Source organism: Dendrobates tinctorius, unplaced genomic scaffold, assembly GCF_039654945.1.
Source record: "Dendrobates tinctorius isolate UK_male_01 unplaced genomic scaffold, ASM3965494v1 ptg000310l, whole genome shotgun sequence".
Lineage (NCBI taxonomy): Eukaryota > Metazoa > Chordata > Amphibia > Anura > Dendrobatidae > Dendrobates > Dendrobates tinctorius.
In genome coordinates, this window is record NW_027361977.1 from 3144747 (window position 1) to 3169936 (window position 25190).

General features: G+C 45.2%; 1 protein-coding gene across 8 annotated transcripts in view; it reads right to left on the reverse strand.

The window, feature by feature from the left end:
* Positions 1-25190, reverse strand: part of SERAC1 (serine active site containing 1) — a 1540408-nt gene that overhangs the window by 1084751 nt on the left and 430467 nt on the right. For all 8 annotated transcript variants that reach the window (XM_073561007.1, XM_073561005.1, XM_073561004.1 and 5 more), the window contains one exon: positions 2608-2744. In XM_073561007.1, the coding sequence (XP_073417108.1) occupies positions 2608-2744 (137 nt within the window). The remainder of the gene's footprint in view (positions 1-2607; positions 2745-25190) is intronic.

The window sequence follows — 25190 nt, forward strand, 5'->3', positions numbered from 1 at the left end:
TGATTGGTGCAAACTATTATCTGAAAAGAAAAAGCTAAAAGAAAAAAGCAAATAGGGAGAAAAATATGCCTGTGAAAAGAAAAGTGTAAAACAGCAGGCACGAGCTCTGATAAGTGAACTTTCACTTATCAAAGTTCGGCGGCTGCTGAATGTGCGCATGGGAGTGGCGCAACGGGGAGGTGAAAAAGAAAAATGGAAAATGGCCGGCACGAGCTATTATAAGTGAACTGCATAAGTGAAGTGCCACTAAGGTGGCGCAAAAGGGGGGTGGGAAAGAAAAGCGAGCACAAGTGTTGATTGGTGAACTGCGTCACCAATCAATGCTCGGCGGCTAATAAATGTGCGCACAAAGGCGGCACAAAGGGGGGTGGAGGGGGGGTAAAAAGAGGGGGAAAGAAGGAGGAAGGAGGGAAGGGGGATTGGGGTAGATGAGGAGAGATCGGACAGGGATCAGGGATCAACACTTATTGTTGTGGTCTCTCTTCTTTCTTCAGCAGGCCCAGCACAGGAGGAGATCTCGCAGTGTGACTCACCAGCAGGGCACAGCACTGTCACACCGCAGCTTTGCCCTGTGATTGGCGCGATCGACAATTACATCAATCACGCCAATCAGCAGCCACAGGCCAAGCTAGGCCTGTCCTAGGCACCGTCCTATGATCGGTGCTATTACAGCACCGATCCAGGCAGGTACCAGCAGGGCACAGCGCGGTAACAAGGCTGCTAGGCCTTGCGATTGGCAAGTTCGATGTGATCGTCGATTGCGCCAATCTGAGCAGTTTTGGCTGATGCCTGGCATTGCCAGGCACCGGCCTAGGATCGAGTACATCGGTACTCGATCCTAGCCTGGGACCTCAATGTTTCAGCTAATCTGATAGGCTGAAATAATGAGAAAGGCTTTGATTGGCTGTTCAGACTTGAACAGCCAATCACAGTGATCAGAAGGTCGGATGGGGGAGGACACGACACAGCCCGCGATACCAACACCAGCTTCCTACAGGTAAGATGGTGTTGGAATTTTATTGCGATCACCGCGACCAAAGTCGCAGTATTGCAATAAAGGGCATGACGTACTATCCCGCCCATGGTCAGATAGGCCCAGGTCACCTGGATGGGATAGTACATCAAAGGTCAGAGCAGGGTTAAGATCCACCATCACCCTCAGGTCAGCCTGCAGAGATTTCCTCAGAGAGGCCAGTAGAGACACCATTGTTCTTTTAGTAATTGGTATATCTGCAGATTCTGCCTCCTCAGCATCTCCCCCTCTCCCTTCAGATAGTACCTGCGAGCTTCTGTGTAAGGAGCGTGGTGAGGAGGCCCTGAGCGATGCCATCTTCTCTGCTCCTGCAGCATGCAGGTCCCTGGGGAAGAAGTCCGTCACCTGAGGTGAGGGACGTTTCTGACCTCTGGATTGCCTAGGTTGTGGCATCTGAGGTGGGCAGTCTGGTGCAGGGGATTTCAGGCTGTTAGCTTGCCTGTGTGCCATTGTGTGAGCCTCTTTAGAGCTGGGGATCACAGAACACCAGGATTATGCTGCTGATGCCATGAGCTGCCAGGCCACGCCCCCACCATACCACTTATTACATTGTTTTGCGATGTTGCAGCAAAAAAAAATTGCAGTTCTGGCTTTTCAATATTTTTCTCATTACACTGTTTTCCAATTGCGGTTAATATTTTACATATTGATAGATAAGACTTTTTGGGAGCGGTGACACCAAATAAGTTTTTTTTTTTTTTCTTTATGTTTAATGGGGAATAAGTCAGGTGATAAGATTTTTTTTTAATTTATTTCATTTATGCAGGAATATCAGGATGGAGGTGACAAGGGCTCCAGCAGGCACCCTGCTGCCATAAGTAACCATTGGTTTCCTGCAATTGTTAAGGGGAGAATATATGGCATATGAATATATATCAAAATCAAACGTATATGATTGCTTTTACTGAACTTGTATTAAATGCCTACTTGTTCTTTAATTTAATTCTTGTCAATAAGCTGACCATCAGCAAGGATGACGTGATTAATGAATGGAAACTGCAATGTACCAGCGAGTATCAAGCTCCACAGCTGCCGCTTCTCACAGAAATCAAACTGTGTTGGCCAAATCAAACCTATTAGCTAGATATGGTGTACCTTGTTTTCTGCATAAATAATCTGCATTTTCCAGCTAATAAACAGAAATCATTTTGAGACAATTGCTTGCATCTGTGTCTGATTTCCCGGCCGGAATGCATTATAATTCGAAAGCAGAAAATTAAGAAGTGTCTCACCCTAGTGGGACAACTCCAACACAATCACATCGCAGGAGCTGTTGGAGGTTGGTTACCAGGCGATTTAAGTCCAGCTGTAGTTACAGGTAGATGACAGCTACACATTACAACTGGCTTCTGCTTGGTATGGGATCGGCTACTGAACTCGCTCCATACGCTGAGACCCAACATAAGCCTTACCAATACGTCTGATATTAGCGAAGGGGTAATGGTTTACAACAAATATGAAAACGGAAATAATAATTAACATTTTTGTTTAGTAGATTAGGGAAAACAAGTGCTATACATGGATAACACGATATGGGACCTTTAAAATTACTATTAAGTGCAAATAATTCTTACCTTGGAAATAATTTTGATCTGCTGAAAGAGTATGCACATAGATGTATGACTGGAGCTTTTCTTGTTGGACTGCTTGCATGTCAAGTGTGATGGCTTTTCTAAGAGACTGTATTTCATATGTGATAAACACAGAACCTCTGTAAAAAAAAGAGATAATGAATAATTATCAAACAGTTGACAATACTATCTTCAGCACCTTTCCTTCAGGAGTAATGCCTAATATTTACTGTAGACAACTTGTGTGGCCAGTTCATATGAATCAAGCAGTGTGGGTATGTTTCCATGTGAAAAAGGAGACATGGAGACAGCTGCACATAACCAAGCTGCTTCATTCAGGCCCTAACATTGGCCATCTATTATACTGTGGATTTTTGCCTCATGCTTATGTCACAAATAACAGCATATTTAATTTTCAGCATTCTTAGTTGATAGGAACAACTGGAATGGAGTGTATTCTAGGGCAGACAAGGTGGATGAGTTAATCAGGTTATTTCATCACAATGTGCTTTGCAGGTTATCCCCCCTGGTAGCCTCACTTATTTATCCTTCCTTTAACGTTTACACCATTAGACTATTCAAACCCTTCTCCCAGCGAGTGGCGGTTGTGTATCGCTCTACAGGTAAAACCAACCAGTTCCTCGATCACGTTGCCACCTAGCTTCAACACTAGCTTATCCTTTGACATTCCCTCTCTCATTATGGGGAACTTTAACATCCTCATTGATAATCCACTATCCCCATCTGCCACTCATCTTCTTTCTCTAGAGTTCTCCCATGGCCTTTCAAAACTTACTAATAGGGGTGAGCAAACGTGCTTGGTGATACTTGGTTATCATTCAAGAATCACGGTGCTCAGATGTGCTCATTACTCGGAGAGTAATGGACGGTGCTCCATTTGAAACTCAAATCCTTGTCCCATATCTTTGGCCCCTGTTAGGCTGTGTGCACAAGGTACATTTTTATGGTGTTTTTTCCACACGGAATTAGCCCACAAAGCTTTAAGACATCGCTGTCATAAAGCTTTGTGGGCTAATCCAGTGTGGAAAAAAACACCATAAAAATGTACCTTAATCAATGTACCTCACTCAGTCAATAAGAATCCTGAAGTGCTGTGCACATGATCAGTATTTTTCCTTTCAGGATTTGTGCTGCTTTTAAATCTACAGCATGTCAATTTTTTGTGCTGTCCCATGATGATTCGGATCACTTGTAGAGCAATCACATGAGACATACCATTGAGGCTATTCCCCTAGGAGAATTTACGCGTGCAAGACAAATCTGTTCCAGCGACGCTTCCTTTGTTGCAGAGGGTAGAGTCATTAGTAACAGACTCAGAGCTAGAGGCTACCATAATCAAAAGGTCAATGGTTGGCTCTGTGGTTCTTTTCCAAAGAATTTTTTTTTCTTTTTTTTGTGTCATGATTATTGCTCAATGTGAGGCTTACTGTCACTGTGTTTTCTGTCTGTTAAATATCTAATATTCGTGTTTGTATAATTTTTACACAAAAAAACTATTCTTGATTTAGTGCAATATAATAATATCAGTACAGTATTTTTGTTATAATTTATATGGATTTTTATTGCCAGAAATATTCTTTTGATATGTTGTTAAATTAGTCAATTATCCATATGATGTGATCCTGTTTATGAAAGTTTTAATTTTCTTGGTCAGCATAAAATGGTCTTGACTTTCTGTATGGAATTCCTTTGTTACTATTTCATGGATTTTAATTTGCGCACAAAATAATTTTCTATGGTGTTTAAGGAAAATTATTCTAATTAGATTTCACAATCGGTTTAATGTCATCTCACATACTGATGTCAAACCCATGTAACTTGCAGCTAACACCTGTGTTTATTTTTCAATAATGATTGTCTACCTCTGTTGTAATTGACTTAAATCTCTGTAATTGACTTAGAGTCCCATGCCAGATGCGCTAGCTCCAGACATTGGAAGCGCCTCTTACTGCTGGCACCCACTGGTAATATACAATATTGCATTGGGCACGGTTACCTAATATTGCGGACCCTATGTTGAATATGGGTAGTTAGTAGCCAGGTGGCGCCTATTTATTAATACATATGCTTTTCCAATGGAATATTAATAGGAAATTGGGGTAATAACCCCCTTTTTTATTATCTGTGTGTTAGCGTGGGTGGTCAGGAGCGGGAGCTCCGAGAGTGGACCCTCTGGACCGTGGCACCGAGGGACCCCGGGCGAGCTGCCAGGTGGAACCGACCCCTATACAGGGACCGTTAGGAGCAGGCCCAGGGGTTCGAGTACCACGGTAGCCGGTACCGAGAGGGGCGGCTCAGGATGGACCGGAGTAAGACTGAGACTGGAGTAGGACGGCCGGAGCACTGAAGACAGGACTGGAGTAGGACGGCAGGAACACAAGGCAGGACTGGAGTAGGACGGCAGGAACAGTGAAGGCAGGACTGGAGTAGGACGGCAGGAACACAAGGCAGGACTGGAGTAGGACGGCAGGAACAGTGAAGGCAGGACTGGAGTAGGACGGCAGGAACAGTGAAGGCAGGACTGGAGTAGGACGACAGGAACACGGGTAGCAGGACTGAGAAGCTGCTGTGAAGAGCAGCCGAGACAGGAACTGCAGGAGCAGAGTGTGCACGATGGAGCGAGGCCAGAGTGTCAGGAAACACAACGATCAGGCGCCTCCCTCAGGGGGAAGCGGCCTGATATGGCCCCGTCTGGTCAGTCATTGGTCCAAATGTGCTTCCGGGTCAGGGCACAGCCGGAGCATAAGAAGCAGGAAGGAGGCGCGGCCGCGGCCTATGGCGCATGCGCATAGCATGCAGGGAAGGCATCGGTCGCGGGTCTGTCTCAGGTGACCGCCGCGGCCGTCAGGTGGAGAGAGGCTGCGGCGTGGGAGCGGAGGGCGACTGCGGCGTGGGAGCGGAGGCCGGGTGAGTATGGCGGAGCGGTGTAACAGTACCCCCTCCCCTAAGGCGCCCCCCCCGGAGATTAACAAGAAACCTCTTGAGGATACGGGGAGCATTAATATTCTCCCGAGGCTCCCAGGATCTCTCCTCAGGGCCAAAGCCCTTCCAATCAACGAGAAAGAAAGTCCTACCTCTAACCCTTTTCACAGCGAGGATGTCCTGCACTTCAAAAACGTCGTCGGCACCCACCGGCTGAGGACCAAGATCAAGCGAGGAATGGAAACGATTCAGCACCACAGGCTTCAGGAGAGAGACGTGAAAGGTGTTCGGGATCCGGAGCGAAGCAGGCAACCTCAATTTGTAGGCAACTTCGTTAATACGTCCCAGAATTTCAAACGGACCGATGTAGCGTGGACCCAACTTGTAGGAGGGCAGTTTTAGTCGGACGAATTTGGAGGAGAGCCAGACCTTGTCGCCAACACGATACGGAGGAGAATCCAACCTCTTTTTGTCTGCATAGTTCTTCATCTGATCAGCGGATCTCTTGAGTGATGTGTTGGTCTCAGCCCAAATCTTAGAAAATTCCGAGGACAAGGCATTGGCCGCGGGTACCTCAGAGGCAGGGGTTATCGGAAGAGGGACACCAGGATGTCTGCCAAAAACAATGAAAAACGGAGACTTGGCCGAAGACTCACCAGCATGGTTGTTATAAGCGAACTCTGCCCAGGGGAGTAAGCTGACCCAATCGTTCTGGTGGGCGTTAGAGAAGTGGCGTAAGTATCCCGTAAGCGTCTGGTTGGTACGCTCTACTTGTCCGTTGGACTGTGGATGGTAGGCCGAGGAGAAGTCGAGGGAAACGTTCATAAGCTTACAAAGCGAACGCCAGAACTTGGAGGTAAACTGAACCCCTCGGTCAGACACAATGCGTCGAGGTAGTCCATGAAGCCTGAAGACTTGATGAATGAAGATCTCGGCCAGCTCCGGCGCTGAGAGAAGACCGGGCAGAGGGATGAAGTGAGCCATCTTGGAAAAACGATCCACCACCACCAGAATGACTGAGCAGCCCGCAGAGCAGGGTAGGTCGGTGATGAAATCCATGGCGATGTTCTCCCAAGGAACCGTAGGGACAGGCAACGGAAGCAACAAGCCAGACGGAGATCTCCGTGGTACCTTGTTCTTTGCACAGGATGGACAAGAAGCCACAAAATCGAGTACATCTTGGCGAAGTGAGGGCCACCAGTAGTGACGTTTGATAAGATCAAGGGTCTTCTTAGTTCCGGCATGGCCGGCCAGTTTGGAGGAGTGCCCCCATAGAAGAACCTTTTGCTTGAGATTCTCTGGCACAAGCGTCTTGCCAGGCGGAGGAGTAAGCCAGTTCACTGGAGCCACGGTGATGATCCTAGTGGGATCAATGATATGTGACGGTTCCTCCGTGGATTCGTGTGGTTGGAAGACCCTGGACAGGGCGTCGGCTTTGGAATTCTTGCTGCCGGGACGGAATCGGAGCTCGAAATCAAATCGGGCAAAAAATAAAGACCATCTGGCCTGGCGAGGGTTTAGTCTCTGGGCAGACTGGAGATAGGCCAGATTCTTGTGGTCCGAGAAGATGATAAAAGGATGGACAGCTCCTTCCAGGAGGTGGCGCCATTCCTCCAAGGCCAACTTGATGGCCAAAAGTTCCCGGTCACCGATCGAGTAGTTACACTCGGATGGAGAAAAGGCCTTCGAGAAGAAGCCACAAGGGTGCAGGCGACCGGAGGCGGTTCTCTGGGACAGCACCGCCCCGGCACCAGTCGAGGAAGCGTCCACCTCGAGTACAAAAGGTCGATCGCTCTCAGGGCGATGCAGGACCGGAGCCGTGGAGAAAGCCCGTTTTAGGGACAGAAAGGCCTCCTCTGCCTCAGGAGACCAATCCTTGGAAGTAGACCCTTTACGGGTGAGCACAGAAATGGGTCTTGTGATCGCGGAGAAGTGGGAGACAAATTGCCGGTAATAGTTGGCGAACCCGAGGAATCGTTGTATCGCCTTTAATCCGACGGGGCGAGGCCATTTGAGGATGGCAGACAACTTCTCGGGATCCATCCTTAGACCAGCGTCGGAGATAATGTATCCCAGAAATGGCAGAGAGGTCTGTTCGAAGAGACATTTCTCGATCTTTGCATACAGACGGTTCTCCCGAAGACGCTGAAGCACCAGGCGGACACTCTTTCTGTGGGACGAGAGGTCCGGCGAGAAGACGAGGATGTCGTCTAAGTACACGACCACACAGGAGTACAAGAGATCCCGGAAGATCTCATTGACGAACTCTTGAAAGACTGCAGGAGCATTGCAAAGACCGAAGGGCATGACCAGGTACTCGTAATGGCCATCTCGAGTGTTGAAAGCGGTCTTCACTCGTCACCTGCACGGATACGGACCAGATTGTAGGCTCCTCTGAGGTCCAGCTTGGTAAAGACCCGAGCCCCTCTGAGACGGTCAAACAGTTCCGGAATGAGTGGAAGAGGGTACCTGTTCTTGATGGTAATCTCATTCAAGCCCCTATAGTCAATGCATGGCCGTAGAGTCCCGTCCTTCTTTTTGACGAAGAAGAACCCAGCTCCCGCGGGCGAAGAGGATTTCCGTATAAAGCCTTTGGCGAGGTTCTCTCGGACGTACTCGGACATGGCGGTGGTCTCCACGGGAGACAGAGGGTAGATTCTGCCCCTTGGGGGGGTTGAACCAGAAACAAGTTCAATTGGGCAGTCAAACGGCCGGTGTGGAGGGAGGACCTCTGCTTCCTTCTTATCAAAAACATCGGCGTAGGAGCTGTAAGCTGGAGGAAGACCCGGGAGGTCTGGAGGTGACCGTGGAGCGGCCGCCAGGCGGACAGGAGTCAGACAGCGAGCTTGGCACGGGTGCCCCCAGCGGAGTATCTCCCCAGAAGACCAGTCGAGAACAGGCTGATGAGTCCTTAACCATGGAAGACCGAGTAGAATGGCGTGAGAGAGCTTAGGTAAAACGTAAAAGGCTATCTTCTCTCGATGTAAGGCTCCGATTTGCAATTCCACCTCTTCAGTGACCAAGGTGACGGTCACCTGTAGCGGTTTGCCATCCACGGTGGCAATCTGAATTGGGTTAGATAGAGTGACTACAGGAATTTGGTATTTGTCTACCTCTTCCGGCCGAATGAAGTTACCCGCTGAGCCCGAATCCACGTAGGCCACCTCGGAACCACGCCTCCCTCCTGAAACCAAAAGCACAGAAATCGTAAGGGGTTGAGAGGAATCATCATCATCACCTAGGAAGGCCTCTCTTACCTGACCTAGGTGGAGTCGTTTCCCTGTCTCTTAGGACAGGTGCGGATATAGTGTGACGAATGACCGCAATAGAGGCACAGACCTTGTGCCCGTCTCTCTCTCTGACGTAACTCGGCCAACCTGAGATGATCTATCTGCATGGGCTCACCCGAAGAGAGGGAAGAAGATCCGACTGAACGTGAGCTGGCCGACTGAGTGAAAGGAAGAACTGACCTGGAGGAGCGCCTGTCTCTCACTGACTCCCGAGCGCGCTCCAGGAAGCGCAGGTCAATGCGGGTAGCCAGCGAGATAAGGTCCTCTAAGGTGGACGGGGTATCTCGACCAGCGAGTTCATCCTTTATTTTACTAGAAAGACCGCGCCAGAATGCCCCCACCAAAGCTGCGTTATTCCAGCCGAGCTCAGAGGAAATAGTGCGAAAGCGAATAGCGTACTGTCCGACCGTGAGAGAGCCCTGGTGTAAGTTAAAGAGTGACTCAGTGAGAGAGGCTAACCGGGCCGGCTCATCGAAAACCTTACGAAACGTATCCAGGAAAACTGGGAGACTCGAAACGACCGGGTCGTCACGTTCCCAGAGCGGGTTTACCCAAGAAAGGGCCTCTCCCTCCAGATGGGACATGATGAAGGCCACTTTGGCCCGGTCCGAGGGATATTGCTGCGGCAGCCATTCAAACTGGAGACTACACTGATTTAAGAACCCCCTACAGAGCTTGGGATCCCCGGTGAAACGAGGCGGCTTGGCGAGGCGGGGCGTCGGATGAGCAGCAGACGCAGGGGGAGGAGTCGGCACTGCAGCGGCAGCCTGGAGGGCCGACAAGCGACTATCAAAGGAGGCCATGTAGGACAAAATGTGGGTTTGAGTATCTTGCTGCTGGCCCAGCTCCTGTTGGAGACTGGCCAGCTGAGTGGCATTTCCAGGATCGGCCACCTGTAAGGCCGACAAACGGGTGTCCATCGACTTCATGATTGACATAATGCGCCCCTGATTCTCCCGTAGGAATAGCAACTCTTTCTGGGTAGCAGCCGTAGTACCGGCGGAGTCCATGGCCTGATCGTACTGTTAGCGTGGGTGGTCAGGAGCGGGAGCCCCGAGAGTGGACCCTCTGGACCGTGGCACCGAGGGACCCCGGGCGAGCTGCCAGGTGGAACCGACCCCTATACAGGGACCGTTAGGAGCAGGCCCAGGGGTTCGAGTACCACGGTAGCCGGTACCGAGAGGGGCGGCTCAGGATGGACCGGAGTAAGACTGAGACTGGAGTAGGACGGCCGGAGCACTGAAGACAGGACTGGAGTAGGACGGCAGGAACAGTGAAGGCAGGACTGGAGTAGGACGGCAGGAACAGTGAAGGCAGGACTGGAGTAGGACGGCAGGAACACAAGGCAGGACTGGAGTAGGACGGCAGGAACAGTGAAGGCAGGACTGGAGTAGGACGGCAGGAACAGTGAAGGCAGGACTGGAGTAGGACGACAGGAACACGGGTAGCAGGACTGAGAAGCTGCTGTGAAGAGCAGCCGAGACAGGAACTGCAGGAGCAGAGTGTGCACGATGGAGCGAGGCCAGAGTGTCAGGAAACACAACGATCAGGCGCCTCCCTCAGGGGGAAGCGGCCTGATATGGCCCCGTCTGGTCAGTCATTGGTCCAAATGTGCTTCCGGGTCAGGGCACAGCCGGAGCATAAGAAGCAGGAAGGAGGCGCGGCCGCGGCCTATGGCGCATGCGCATAGCATGCAGGGAAGGCATCGGTCGCGGGTCTGTCTCAGGTGACCGCCGCGGCCGTCGGGTGGAGAGAGGCTGCGGCGTGGGAGCGGAGGGCGACTGCGGCGTGGGAGCGGAGGCCGGGTGAGTATGGCGGAGCGGTGTAACACTGTGGCTATGTATGTAATATGATAATGATATAATGGACTGCCGTTAGACTTTACGTTATTTATATATAAATCACATACTGTAGGCAGCTCTTTGAGAAAAAACATGGGTTTCCTTGCCTGGAACGCTGCGTCTTTTTGTGTGTGACCATGCGCTTAGTAAGTGTGTTTGTCTATCCCTTTTCCCCATTATTGGTGTTATGGATTTTTATAAAGAAATTTTTTTCATAATAAAATTGTATGTTTATATTTGAGCAATTCGCCTTATGATCATTGTTTTTTGTTTGATTCTATTATTTGAGGTCTGCAAGCACTGTATTTTTTTGTTATTTTGGCCATTTTTCATTTTCAGAAAATAAATACAAAATTTATTGCTTGGAAATTCGAAGACATGTTGTCAGTAGCTTATAGAATAAAAGAGCAATTTACATTTTACTCAAAACTATACCTATAAAGAGAAAAATCAGACAAACTGAAAATTTTGCAGCAGTCTCTTAATTTTTGCCAGAGCTGTATGTGTGGTTTGCAGTTAATTATTTAATTATCTTTCACCTGGTTTTTATCTTTATATTTCCGCTGCTGTTTGTTCATACTAAACGGAGTTTAACCCCTTTCCTACAATGGACGTAATATTCCGTCCATGTGACGTGGGACCTAATTCCCATGGACAGAAGATTACATCTAATGCGATCAGCTGTGCTCACAGGGGGAGCGCAGCTGATCGCGGCCGGGTGTCAGCTGATTATCACAGCTGACACCCGGCACTATGTGTCAGGGGCGGTCACGGACTCTTTGGGTCCGATCACTAAGCCAGTTATGCATCCACCTAACAGTTGCCTTGTCCATTCCATACTTAGTCATTTTTTAATAAGGATTGTATGAGATACTTTGTCAAATGCTTTGCTGAAGTCAAGATATACTGTATCTACAGCATTTCCTTGATCCACCCAATCAGTGATTCCGTCATAGAAGGAAATTAAGTTAGTCTGACATGACTTATTAGTTACAAACCCATGCTAACTCTGTTTAATCACTTCATTCTTATCCAGGTACTGACATACATGTTGTTTAATAATTTTTTCAAAGATGTTTCCTGGTATAGAAGTCAGACTCACTGGCCTATAGTTGCCTGGGTCCACTTTCTTCCCCTTTTTGAAGATAGGAACAACATTTGCTCTTCTCCAGTCTTCTGGGACTTCTCCTGTTCTCCAAGAATTTTCAAAGATTATGGAGAGGGGTTCACAAATTTCTTCTGCTATCTCCTTCAGTACTCTGGGGTGTAATTCATCTGGACCTGGAGACTTGAATTCATTTAGGTTAGCTAAGTGTTTCCTCACTATCTTTCTGTTTATAGATATCCTGGATTCTTCTATTCCCTTAATAGGACAGTGAAGAACAGTTGATGTTACATTTTCTTTCTGAGAGAAAACAGATGCAAAATAGGAATTTAAAAGTTCGGCCTTCTCAACATCCTGTCTTACCATTTCATCATTTTCATCCTGTAAAAATCCTATAGCATCTTTGACTTTTCTTTTACTTTTGACATATCCCCCAAATCCTTTATTATTGCTTTTGACATCTCTTGCAAGCCTCAATTCATTGTCAGCTTTAGATAATCTGATTTGAGCCCTGCAGGTTCTGCAGACAGCGTTATATTCTTCTTTAGATATGCCTCCCTCTTTCCATTTTATAAACATTTTTTTCTTCCTTTTTAGCATGTGCTTAAGTTCTGTGTTCATCCATCCTGGATTCCTTAAATGCTTCCTATTCTTCCCTCTTTTCGGAATTGTTAACAATTGTGCTTTGAGAATTTCATTTTTCAAGATTTCCCATCCTTCCTGGACATTTTTGTCATCTTTAAGGATATCCAGCCATTGGATCCCTCCAATTCTCTTTCTGAATCCCTTAAAATCTGCCTTTCTGAAATCTAACCTTGACGTCTGAGTCTTCACAGGTCTTCCTCCTCTAGTTATCCAAAATTCTAAAATAGCATGGTCGCTACCTCCTAGGGTCCCAGCCACTTTTACCTCCTCAACCATTTCCTCCCTGTTTATAAGGATTAGATCCAAGGTAGCAGTTCCCCTTTTCTCCCCTACCTTTTGGAAGATAAAGTTGTCAGCAAGAAAGGATAAGAATTTCCTTGACCTGTTAGTTTTGCCTGAGAGAGATTCCCACCAAATGTCTGGATAGTTGAAATCTCCCATGACAACTATGTCATATTTTTTGGAGAACTTGGCCATTTGATGCGTAAAGAGTTCATCCATATCTTCAGCTTGCACAGGCGGCCTGTAGTAAATGCCTATAATGGTGTCCTTTCCATTGTTCTGTCCTTGTATTCTTACCCAAACAGTTTCCACAGAACTCCCAGTCTCTGAAGCTTCAATCTCTGTGCAGATATACGCGTTTCTAACATACAATGCGACACCTCCTCCTCGTTTATCAAGTCTGTTTCTTGCAAATAAGTTGAATCCTTCTAGTCTTGTATTCCAATCATGTGTATTGTCCCACCAAGTTTCAGTGATTCCAATGACATCATATTTATTTTCCTGTGTTAGTAGTTCCAATTCTCCTTGTTTGTTGCCTATGCTTTGTGCATTAGTTTAGAAACATTTTAGTTTGTGATTGGTTTCTCTTTCTCCAATATTTTTATTAATTAGATTCTTTTGTCTTTGTTCTTCCTTTCCACTTCTAATAATATAGTTCTCAATAGCATTTGTCAGGTGTATGGCTTTTTCTGGTCTTTTGCTTCCCTTCCAATGTTGTTCTAGTTTAAAGCTCTCCTTACAAGTGTAGCAAGGCGACTTCCAAATACATGTTTTCCAGTCTTCGTAAGGTGCACCCCATCTCTAGCAAGTAGTCCATCGTAAAGGTAATTCACTCCGTGATCCATAAATCCAAATCGTTGCTGACGGCACCATCGACGTAGCCAGTTGTTCACCTGCAGAATCTTATTCCACCTCCTTGTTCCATGGCCATCCACTGGGAGGATGGAAGAGAAGACCACCTGCGCTCCCAGTTCTTTCACTTTCTTGCCTAAGTCTTCAAAGTCTCTGCAGATGGTTTCCAGGTCATTTTTGCGGTGTCATTTGTCCCCACATGTAGTAGCAGGAATGGGTAGTCATCTGTAGGTCTGAAGAGTCCTGATATCCTGTCAGACACATCTTTAATTTTTGCACCTGGAAGACAGCACATTTCTCTTGAAGTTATATCCGGTCTGCAGATAGCGGCCTCTGTTCCTCTCAACAGGAAATCCCCCATGACCACCACTCTCCGCTTCTTCTTCACAACATTTTTCTTTCTCCATCCAGGAGGACTCTGAGGACGTACAAGGTTGCTGTTTGTGGGCAAAGTCTTATCCTGATGTATTTCTTCATCGTTTTCCTGCATGAGAGCCTGGTACTGGTTCCTGAGAAGTATGGGTGCTGACTGCCTCCTGATCCTCCTGCTTCTCTGGGTCACATGTCTCCATTCCTCTGTTTCTTCTGGTGCACTTCGAATTTCTTCTCTTTCTGTAACATGAAGAGATAATTCTGCTCTAAGAACTCTTCACCTTCCTTAATGATCTTCAATGTAGCTAACCTCTCTTCGAGATTTTGCAACTTTTCCTCCAACAGGGACACAAGCTTGCATTTGCGGCATGTGAAGTTTGGCTTTTCCACTGGTAAGTCTGTGAACATGTAGCAAGAAATGCAGCTCACCAAATGGCTCCTGGCCTCTTCCATATTGAGATTTCTTAAAAACGATGAAAGATGAGTCAAAATTCGCGCGTCGATATAAAATTGTTTTCATTGCATAAAAGCGCCAAAACATAAAAAAGACATAAATGAGGTATTGATGTAACCGTACTGACCCGAAGAATAAAACCGCTTTATCAATTTTACCACATGCGGAATGGTGTAAACGCACCCCCCAAAAGAAATTCATGAAATGCTGGTTTTTGTTCACTCTGTGTCCCAAAAACTGGAATAAAAAGAGATCAAAAGATGTCACATGCCCGAAAATGATACCAATAAAAATGTCAACTCGTCCAGCAAAAAATAAGACCTCGCATGACTCAGTGGGTCAAAATATGAAAAAATTATAGCTCTCAATATGTGGTGATGCAAAAACTTTTAGCGTGTGACAGCTGCCAAATATAAAAACCACCATAAATAGTAAATCAAACCCCCTGTTAATAACAGGGGGTTTGATTTACTATTTATGGTGGTTTTTATATTGATACCCCCTTAGTAAGGGAAAAATAATAAAATTAAAAAAATGTATTTATTTCCATTTTCCCATTAGGGCTAGGGCTAGGGTGTCATGATTCAGGTTGGATCTGACAGATTAAATGCACAAAGTAACCTTTTTTTCCTTTGGCTCTGTGCCAAAGGTGGTTTTGCCCCCGGTGGCCATTAGGGTCATTGCACTGTGGTGGTTTCAGTTGTAGTTTTCCCCCGGGTGGCCATTAGGGTCATTGCATGCTTGTTACCTTAGTTTGTGCACGTGATTATGTAACAGGTGTGATTGCTCTATAAGAGAGTGTCATGTGTGTCAATCACTGTTGGTGATAGTTCCTCTGTTGCAAGCAAGCCTGGGTGAAGGACGGAGCTGAAGGAGAGTCACGGGCAGCTCAGTGAGAGCCCTGGAGTGTCAGCTATGGTGTCTGCAAGGAGGGCTGGCATGGCTTGGTGGAGTGTCAGCTATGGTGTCTGCAAGGAGGGCTGGCATTGCTTGGTGGAGTGGCAGCTATGGTGTAGAGCTACACTCAGGATGCTGGAAAGCTGGACTCAAAATCCCGGACTCTTTGGCAGAAAAGCTGGACTCATATTCTGGACTCTGTTTCTGGACAGCTGCACGCAGGTGGTGGACTCTGGTTGCTCCAAGGCTGCACTATGGTGTTGGATCCGGTCGGAGAAAAAGATGCACGCAGGTGGTGGGCTCTGTTGCTGGGAGCGTAAGCAACAGAGCAAAGCTAAGTGGTGTTCCCCTGTTTTGTCTTTTTTCCTTATGTGTGTTTAGTGCAGTGGTGGGATTAGTTTCCGCACCGACCAATTCCCTAGTGAGGGTTTAGGTGCAGGGCGAGTCAGGGTTTTTAGGTTCCTGATTGTCGCCCGGTGCGGAACCGGCATAGGGAACGTTAGGAGTGTAGTGACACTGACTCAGGGGAGTGCAGGAGGTCTCCACGTCCCCTATTGCACGGCCACCATTGTTATTGTTACCCAGGTTTCCCGTTTTATTGTTTAAATTCGCCTTACTGGAGGCGGGGTTTCCAGACATACGTGTATTACCTAAATTCGCCTGTTGGAGGTGGCGTATTCAGCTGCACGTTTTATTATTTAAATTCGCCCCACTGGAGGCGGGGTATCCAGGGTCACGTGTGTCACCTAAATCCGCCCTGCTGGAGGCGCTGTGTTTAGTCGTGCGTGACTGTGACATAGGGTTAGGGCTAGGGTTAAGGCTGAGATTAGGGTTAGGGGTGTGTTGGGGTTAGTGTTGGAGTTAGAATTGGGGGGTTTCCACTGTTTGGGCACATCAGGTGCTCTCCAAACGCAATATGGCATCTGATCTAAATTCCAGCCAATTCTGCATTGAAAAAGTCAAATGGTGCTCCTTCCCTTCCAAGCTCTGCTATGCGCCCAAACAGTGTTTTACCCACACATATGGGGTATCAGCCTACTCAGGACAAATTGCAAAACAACTTTTGGGGTCCAATTTCTCCTGTTACCCTTAGGAAAATAAAAAATTGGGGGCAAAAATATCATTTTTGTGGAAAAAAATATGATTTTTTTTATTTTCACTCCCGGGCGTTATAAATTTCTGTGAAGCACTTGGGGATTCAAAGTGCTCACCACACATCTAGATAAGTTCCGTGGGGGGTCTAGTTTCCAAAATGGGGTCACTTGTGGGGAGTTTCAATAGTTTTGGCACATCAGAGGCTCTCCAAACGCACATGACACCCGCAGTCCATTCCATCAAAGTCTGCATTCCAAAATGTCACTCCTTCCCTTCCGAGCCCCGACGTGTGCCCATACAGTAGTTTTCTCACACATATGAGGTATCAGCGTACTCAGGACAAATTGGACAACTTTTGGGCGTTATAAACTTCTGTGAAGCACTGGGGGGCTAAAAGTGCTCACCACATATCTAGATAAGTTCCTTAGGGGGTCTAGTTTCCAAAATGGGGTCACTTGTGGAGGTTTACACTGTTTAAGTACATCATGGGCTCTCCAAAAGCAACATGACACCCGCAGACCATTCCATCAAAGTCTGCATTCCAAAACGTCACTACTTCCCTTCCAAGCCCTGACGTGTGCCTATACAGTAGTTTTCTCCCACATATGGGGTATCAGGGTACTCAGGACAAATTGGACAACAACTTTTGGGGTCCAATTTCTCCTGGTACGCTTGGGAAAATAAAAAATTGGGGACTAAAAGATCATGTTTGTGGAAAAAATACGATTTTTTTCTTTTCACGCCTGGGCATTATAAACTTCTGTGAAGCACTGGGGGGTTCAAAGTGCTCACCACACATCTAGATAAGTTCCTTGGGGGGTCTAATTTCCAAAATGGTGTCATTTGTGGGGGGTTTCCACTGTTTTGGTACATCAGGGGCTTTCCAAACACGACATGGTGTCCGTTCTCAATTCCAGCCAAAAACGTCAAATGGCGCTGCTTCCCTTCCGAGCTCTGCCATGCGCCCAAATAGTCGTTTCCACCTACATATGGGGTATCAGCATACTCAGGACAAATTGCACAATAACTTTTAGGGTCCTGTTCCCCTTGTAAAAATAAGAATTGAGGGTGAAAAGATCATTTTTGTGGAAAAAATATGATTTTTTAATTGTATGGCTGTACGTTATAAACTTCTGTGAAGCCCTTGTGGGCTCAAAGTTCTCACCACATATCTAGATAAGTTCCTTGGGGGGTCTAGTTTCCAAAATGGGGTCACTTGTGGGGGGTTTCCACTGTTAGGTACATCAGGGGCTCTCCAAACGTGACATGGCGTCCGATCTGAATTCCAGCCAATTTTGCATTGAAAAAGTCAAACGGCGCTCCTTCCCTTCTGAGCTCTGCCATGCACCAAAACAGTGGTTTCCCCCCACATATCAGGTATCAGCGTACTCATGACAAATTGCACAAAAACTTTTGCAGTCCAATTTCTCCTGTTATCCTTGGTAAAATAAAAAAAACTGAACCTGAAGTATTTTTTTTGTGAAAAAAAGTTAAATGTTCTTTTTTTAAAAAAATTCTGAATTGAGAGTCCTCAGTGGTTGATACCTTTTAATGGCTAACTGAAAAGATTGTAACACATTGCAAGCTTTTGAGACTACTCAGGTCTCTTCATCAGGCATTGACTAATACAAAATCTGAAGACTCACATATATGCACAATACAGCACAGAAAAAATGTGGTGAAACTTATAAAATTCATCCTCACCCACAATTACTTTGAATTTGACAACAAGATCTATCTACAGGAGACTGGCACAGCTATGGGAAGTAAAATGGCTCCACAGTATGCAAATTTTTTCATGGCCAAGCTTGAAAGCGACTTTTTGTCCTCATGCCCCATCAGGCCCCTGGCCTACTACCGCTTCATTGATGATATTTTAATCATCTGGACGGAGTCTGAGCAACAGCTAAAGACGTTCCACAAACAGTTTAATAAATTTCATCCCACCATCAATTTAACACTCAACTACTCCAGCACCGAGATTAACTTTTTGGACACCATCATTAAGCTAAAAAACAATGCAATAGAGACATCCCTGTATCAGAAGCCAATCGATCGTCCAACATACCTTAAATGGGACAGTTTCCATCCAAAACACATAAAGAACTCTATTATCTATAGCCAAACCATCAGATACATAGACTAAAAAATGATAGTGTTGGTCTCCTTAAAAATAGTCTGGGTGAAATGGTGGAAGAGGATGAGGAAAAAGCCAATATGCTAAATGACTTTTTTTCAACAGTATTTACACAAGAAAATCCCATGACGGATAACATGATCAGGTATAAAAATTCTCCATTAAATGTCACCTGCTTAACCCAGCAGGAAGTACGGCAGCGTCTAAAAATCACTAAAATTGACAAATCCCCCGGCCCGGATGGGATACACCCCCCGAGTACTGCAGGAATTAAGCTCAGTCATAGATAGACCATTATTTTTAATCTTTAAAGATTCCATAATAACAGGGTCTGTACCACAGGACTAGCGTATAGCAAATGTGGTGCCAATATTCAAGACGGGGATAAAAACTGATCTTGGAAATTATAAGCCAGTAAGTTTAACCTCAACTGTGGTTAAAATCCTGGAGGGTTTTCTAAGAGATACTATACTGGAGTATCTGGAGAAGAATAACCTCATGACCCAATATCAACATGGGATTACAAGGGACTGTTCCAGTCAGACTAATCTGATAAGCTTTTATGAAGAGGTAAGTTCCGGACTGGACCAAGGGAATGCAGTGGACATGGTGTACATGGACTTTTCAAAAGCTTTTGATATGGTGCCACACAAAAGGTTGATACATAAAATGAGAACAATGGGGATAGGGGAAAAAATGTGTAGGTGGATTAAGAGCTGGCTCAGGGATAGTAAACAAAGGGTGGCTATTAATGGAGCACACTCGGACTGGGTCACGGTTAGCAGTGGGGTACCACAGGGGTCAGTTTTGGGCCCGCTTCTTTTTAACATATTTATTAATGATCTTGTAGGGGGCATAGAGAGTAGAATTTCAATATTTGCAGATGACACTAAACTCTGCAGGGTAATCCATACAGAGGAGGGCAATTTTATATTACAGGAGGATTTATGTAAACTTGAAGCTTGGCTGATAAATGGCAAATGAGCTTTAATGGGGATAAATGTAAGGTCATGCACTTGGGTAGAACGAACAAGATGTATAATTATGTGCTTAATTGTAAAACACTGGGCAAACGTGTCACTGGAAAAGACCTGGGTGTATGGGTGGACGACAAACTCACATTTAGTGGCCAGTGTCAGGCAGCTGCTGCAAAGGCAAATAAAATAATGGGATGCATTAAAAGCGGCATAGATGCTCATGAGGAGAACATAATTTTACCTCTATATAAGTCACTAGTGCGACCACACTTAGAATACAGTGTACAGTTCTGGTCTCCGGTGTATAAGAAAGACATAGCTGAACTGGAGCGGGTGCAGAGAACAGCGACCAAGGTTATTAGGGAACTAGGGGGTCCGCAATACCAAAACAGGTTATTACACTTGGGGTTATTTAGTTAGGAGAATCGAAGGCTTAGGGGTGATCTTATTACAATGTATAAATATATGCGGGGACAGTACAAAGACCTTTCTAATGATCTTTTTACTCTTAGACCTGTGACGGGGGCATCCTCTACGTCTGGAGAAAAGAAGGTTTAAGCATACTCACAGATGCAGATTCTTTACTGTAAGAATCATAGAATCGTAGAGTTGGAAGGGACCTCCTGGGTCATCTGGTCCAACCCCCTGTTCAAAGCAGGATTCGCTAAATCATCCCAGTCAGATGTCTGTCCAGCCTCTGTTTAAAGACTTCCATTGAAGGAGAACTCACCACTTCTCGTGGCAGCCTGTTCCACTCATTAATCACTCCGTCAAAAAGTTTTTTCTAATATCTAATCTGTGTCTCCTCCTATTCAGTTTCATCCCATTGCTTCTAATCTTTCCTTGTGCAAATAAGAATAAAGTTGATACTTCTACAATGTGACAGCCCTTGAGATATTTGTAGACAGCTATTAAGTCTCCTCTCAGTCTTCTCTTTTGCAAACTAAACTGTTGTGAGTTCATTTTCCCCTTCACCATTGAGGTCTGATGAACTCCCTCTTCTGGTGAAGGAAGGTAGTGAGGCTGATTACCAAGCACCTGTGCAGGATGATGATGACTGGGTGACTGGAATTGCTGACTGGATATAAGGCAGCCAACGCCCTTCTGCCTTGCTGGTGATCTCGCTGAGGGATTCTAGGAGACCAGTCTGATTCCTGCTCCTCAAAAGCTAAGTTTTCTGCTCTGCTTTTGGCATTTGTGTTTTGGTTTTGTTTTGCCTTGTTTTTCTGGATTTCTGCCATTCCCTGCTGGGGTGAGCTGAATTCCTTTTTGATCTGTCTTCAGAAAATACCTGAGTACTGATATAGTCTTTTTGAAGCCTAGCGTCTTCAGGGCTTTTTTCCCTATCAGTCTGTTGGCTCTTGTTTTGAGAGGGTTTTGGCGGATTGCAGACAGCAGCTTTTCTATCCTTTCCTATTTAGTTAGCTTGGGCCCCATCATTTGCTCAGCCTATCTTTCTGTGTGAGTGTTTTTTCATCTTGCTTCACCGTCATTAAATGTTGGGGGCTGCCTATTGCTTTGGGGTCTGCTCTGGGGCAGTTTAGACTTCCCTTTCTGTCTTTAGGCTATTTAGTTCTCCGGCTGTGGATCGAGGGGTCTAGGGCACCGTAGGAACCTCCCACGGCTACTGCTAGTTGTTGTTGATAGGTTCAGGGGTTTGCAATCCGATAGCTGCCAACTTCTCTGGTTTTCTGAACTTAGCTAGTATTTCTGCTTTTGCCTCCTACGGTGACTCATTCATAACACTAAACATTCCCAAATCCTGCCACCTATCCTCATAAGACAGGGTTTGCAGACCGGTCACCATTCTGGTCGCTTTTTTCTGAACTTGCTCCAGTTTGTTGATGTCTTTTTTAAAATGTGGTGCCCAAAACTGGACACAATATTCCAGATGAGGTCTGACCAAACAGGAGTAGAGGGAAATAATGACTTCACGTGATCTAGACTGTATGCTTCTGTTAATACATCCTAGAATTGCATTTGCCTTTTTTGCTGCTGCATCACACTGTTGACTCATATTCAGTCTGTGATCTATTAGTATACCCAAGTCTTTTTCACATGTGCTGTTGCTTAGCCCTATTCCTCCCATTCTGTATATGCTTTTTTCATTTTTATTGCCCAGATGTAGTACTTTGCATTTTTCCCTGTTAAAAACCATTCTGTTAGTTGCTGCCCACTGCTCCAGTTTATTTATATCTTTTTGAATCCTCTCTCTTCTCTAGTACTAGCTATCCCTCCTAGCTTTGTGTCATCAGCAAATTTAATCAGTTTACCCTCAATTCCTTCATCTAAATCGTTGATAAAGATGTTGAACAATACAGGGCCCAGGACAGAGCTCTGTGGTACCCCACTTGAGACATTCTTCCAACTGGATGTGCAGCCATTTATGACCACTCTTTGGGTCCGATCAGTAAGCCAGTTATGAATCCACCTAACAGTTGCCTTGTCCATTCCATCCTTAGTCATTTTTTCAATAAGGATTGTATGAGATACTTTGTCAAATGCTTTGCTTAAGTCAAGATATACTATATCTACAGCATTTCCTTGATCCACCCAATCAGTGATTCCGTCATAGAAGGAAATTAAGTTAGTCTGCCATGACTTATTAGTTACAAACCCATGCTGACTCTGCTTAATCACTTCATTCTTATACAGGTACTGACATAAATATTGTTCAATAATTTGTTCAAAGATCTTTCCTGGTATAGAAGTCAGACTCACCGGCCTACAGTTGACTGGGTCCACCTTCTTCCCCTTTTTGAAGATAGGAACAACATTTGCTCTTCTCCAGTCTTCTGGGACTTCTTCTGTTCTCCAAGAATTTTCAAAGATTATGGAGAGGGGTTCAAAAATTTCCTCTGCTATCTCCTTCAGAATGGGGTGTAATTAATCTGGACCTGGAGACTTGAATTCATTTAGGTTAGCTAAGTGTTTCCTCACTATCTTTCTGTTTATAGATATCCTGGATTCTTCTATTCCCTTAATAGGACAGTGAAGAACAGTTGACGTTACATTTCCTATCTGAGAGAAAACAGATGCAAAATAGGAATTTAAAAGTTCGGCCTTCTCAACATCCTGTCTTACCATTTCATCATTTTCATCCTGTAAAAATCCTATAGCATCTTTGACTTTTCTTTTACTTTTGACATATCCCCCAAATCCTTTATTATTGCTTTTGACATCTCTTGCAAGTCTCAATTCATTGTCAGCTTTAGCTAATCTGATTTGTGCCCTGCAGGTTCTGCAGACAGCATTATATTCTTCTTTAGATATGCCTCCCTCTTTCCATTTTATAAACATTTTTTTCTTCCTTTTTAGCATGTGCTTAAGTTCTGTGTTCATCCATCCTGGTTTTCTTAAATGCTTCTTCCCTCTTTTCGGAATTGTTAACAATTGTGCTTTGAGAATTTCATTTTTCAAGATTTCCCATCCTTCCTGGACATTTTTGTCTTTAAGGATATCCATCCATTGGATCCCTCCAAATCTCTTTCTGAATCCCTTAAAATCTGCCTTTCTGAAATCTAACCTTGACGTCTGAGTCTTCACAGGTCTTCCTCCTCTAGTTATCCAAAATTCTAAAATAGCATGGTCGCTACCTCCTAGGGTCCCAGCCACTTTTACCTCCTCAACCATTTCCTTCCTGTTTGTAAGGATTAGATCCAAGGTAGCAGTTCCCCTTGTTTTCTCCCCTTCCTTTTGGAAGATAAAGTTGTCAGCAAGAGAGGATAAGAATTTCCTTGACCTGTTAGTTTTGCCTGAGAGAGATTCCCAACAAATGTCTGGATAGCTGAAATCTCCCATGACAACTATGTCATATATTTTGGAGAACTTGGCCACTTGATGCATAAAGAGTTCATCCATATCTTCAGCTTGCACAGGCGGCCTGTAGTAAATGCCTACAATGGTGTCCTTTCCATTGTTCTGTCCTTGTATTCTTACCCAAACAGTTTCCACAGAACTCCCAGTCTCTGAAGCTTCAATCTCTGTGCAGATATACGCGTTTCTAACATACAATGCGACACCTCCTCCTCGTTTATCAAGTCTGCTTCTTCCAAATAAGTTGTATCCTTCTAGTCTTGTATTCCAATCATGTGTATTGTCCCACCAAGTTTCAGTGATTCCAATGACATCATATTTCTTTTCCTGTGTTAGTAGTTCCAATTCTCCTTGTTTGATGCCCATGCTTTGTGCATTAGTATAGAAACATTTTAGTTTGTGATTGGTTTCTCTTTCTCCAATATTTTTACTAATTAGATTCTTTAGTCTTTGTTCTTCCTTTCCACTTCTAATAGTAGAGTTCTCAATAGCATTTGTCAGGTGTATGGCTTTTTCTGGTCTTTTGCTTCCCTTCCCATGTTGTTCTAGTTTAAAGCTCTCCTTACAAGTGTAGCAAGGCGACTTCCAAATACATGTTTTCCAGTCTTCGTAAGGTGCACCCCATCTCTAGCAAGTAGTCCATCGTAAAGGTAATTCACTCAGTGATCCATAAATCCAAATCGTTGCTGACGGCACCATCGACGTAGCCAGTTGTTCACCTGCAGAATCTTATTCCACCTCCTTGTTCCATGGCCATCCACTGGGAGGATGGAAGAGAAGACCACCTGCGCTCCCAGTTCTTTCACTTTCTTGCCTAAGTCTTCAAAGTCTCTGCAGATGGTTTCCAGGTCATTTTTGCGGTGTCATTTGTCCCCACATGTAGTAGCAGGAATGGGTAGTCATCTGTAGGTCTGAAGAGTCCTGATATCCTGTCAGACACATCTTTAATTTTTGCACCTGGAAGACAGCACATTTCTCTTGAAGTTATATCCGGTCTGCAGATACCGGCCTCTGTTCCTCTCAACAGGGAATCCCCCATGACCACCACTCTCCGCTTCTTCTTCACAACATTTTTCTTTCTCCATCCAGGAGGACTCTGAAGAGAAGTGAGATTATGGAACTCTCTGCCATATGATGCTGTAATGAGTGATTCCCTACTAAAATTTAAGAAGGGACTGGATGCCTTTCTTTAAAAGTATAATATTACAGGGTATATACACTAGTTTCCTTAATATTGCGTTGATCCAGGGAGCTAGTCTGATTGCCGTATGTGGAGTCGGGAAGGAATTATTTTCCCCAATGTGAAGCTTACTGTTTGCCACATGGGTTTTTTTTGCCTTCCACAATTCTGGCTCTGAGTTCCTTGGCCAGTTCCTTTGATCTCATGATTCTCATTTGGTCTTACATGCACTGTGAGGTCTTATATAGACAGGTTTGTGCCTTTACAAATCAAGTCCTATCAGTTTAATTAAACATAGTTGGACTCCAATGAAGGAGTAGAGCCATCCCAAGGAGGATCACAAGGAAATGGACAGTATGTGACTTAAATATCAGTTTCTGAGCAAAGGGTCTGAATACTTATGACTTATGAGATATTTCAGTTTTCTTTTTTAATAAATATGCAAAAAATTCTACATTTGATTTTTTTTAGTCAAGATGGAGTGCAGAGTGTACACTATTGGCTAACGGCTAATGTACCTAATTAATGTACCAAATGGCTGCACTGAAACAAAGAGGGAAAAATGTAAAGGAGTCTGAATACTTTCCATACCCACTGCATATGTCTATTATTTGCCGTAATGTTTACTCCCAGTGGACTTCTCTTCTACATTTTCCTCTCCTCCCCTTTCATTTTGACCTTCCCCCTCCCCTCTCCTCTT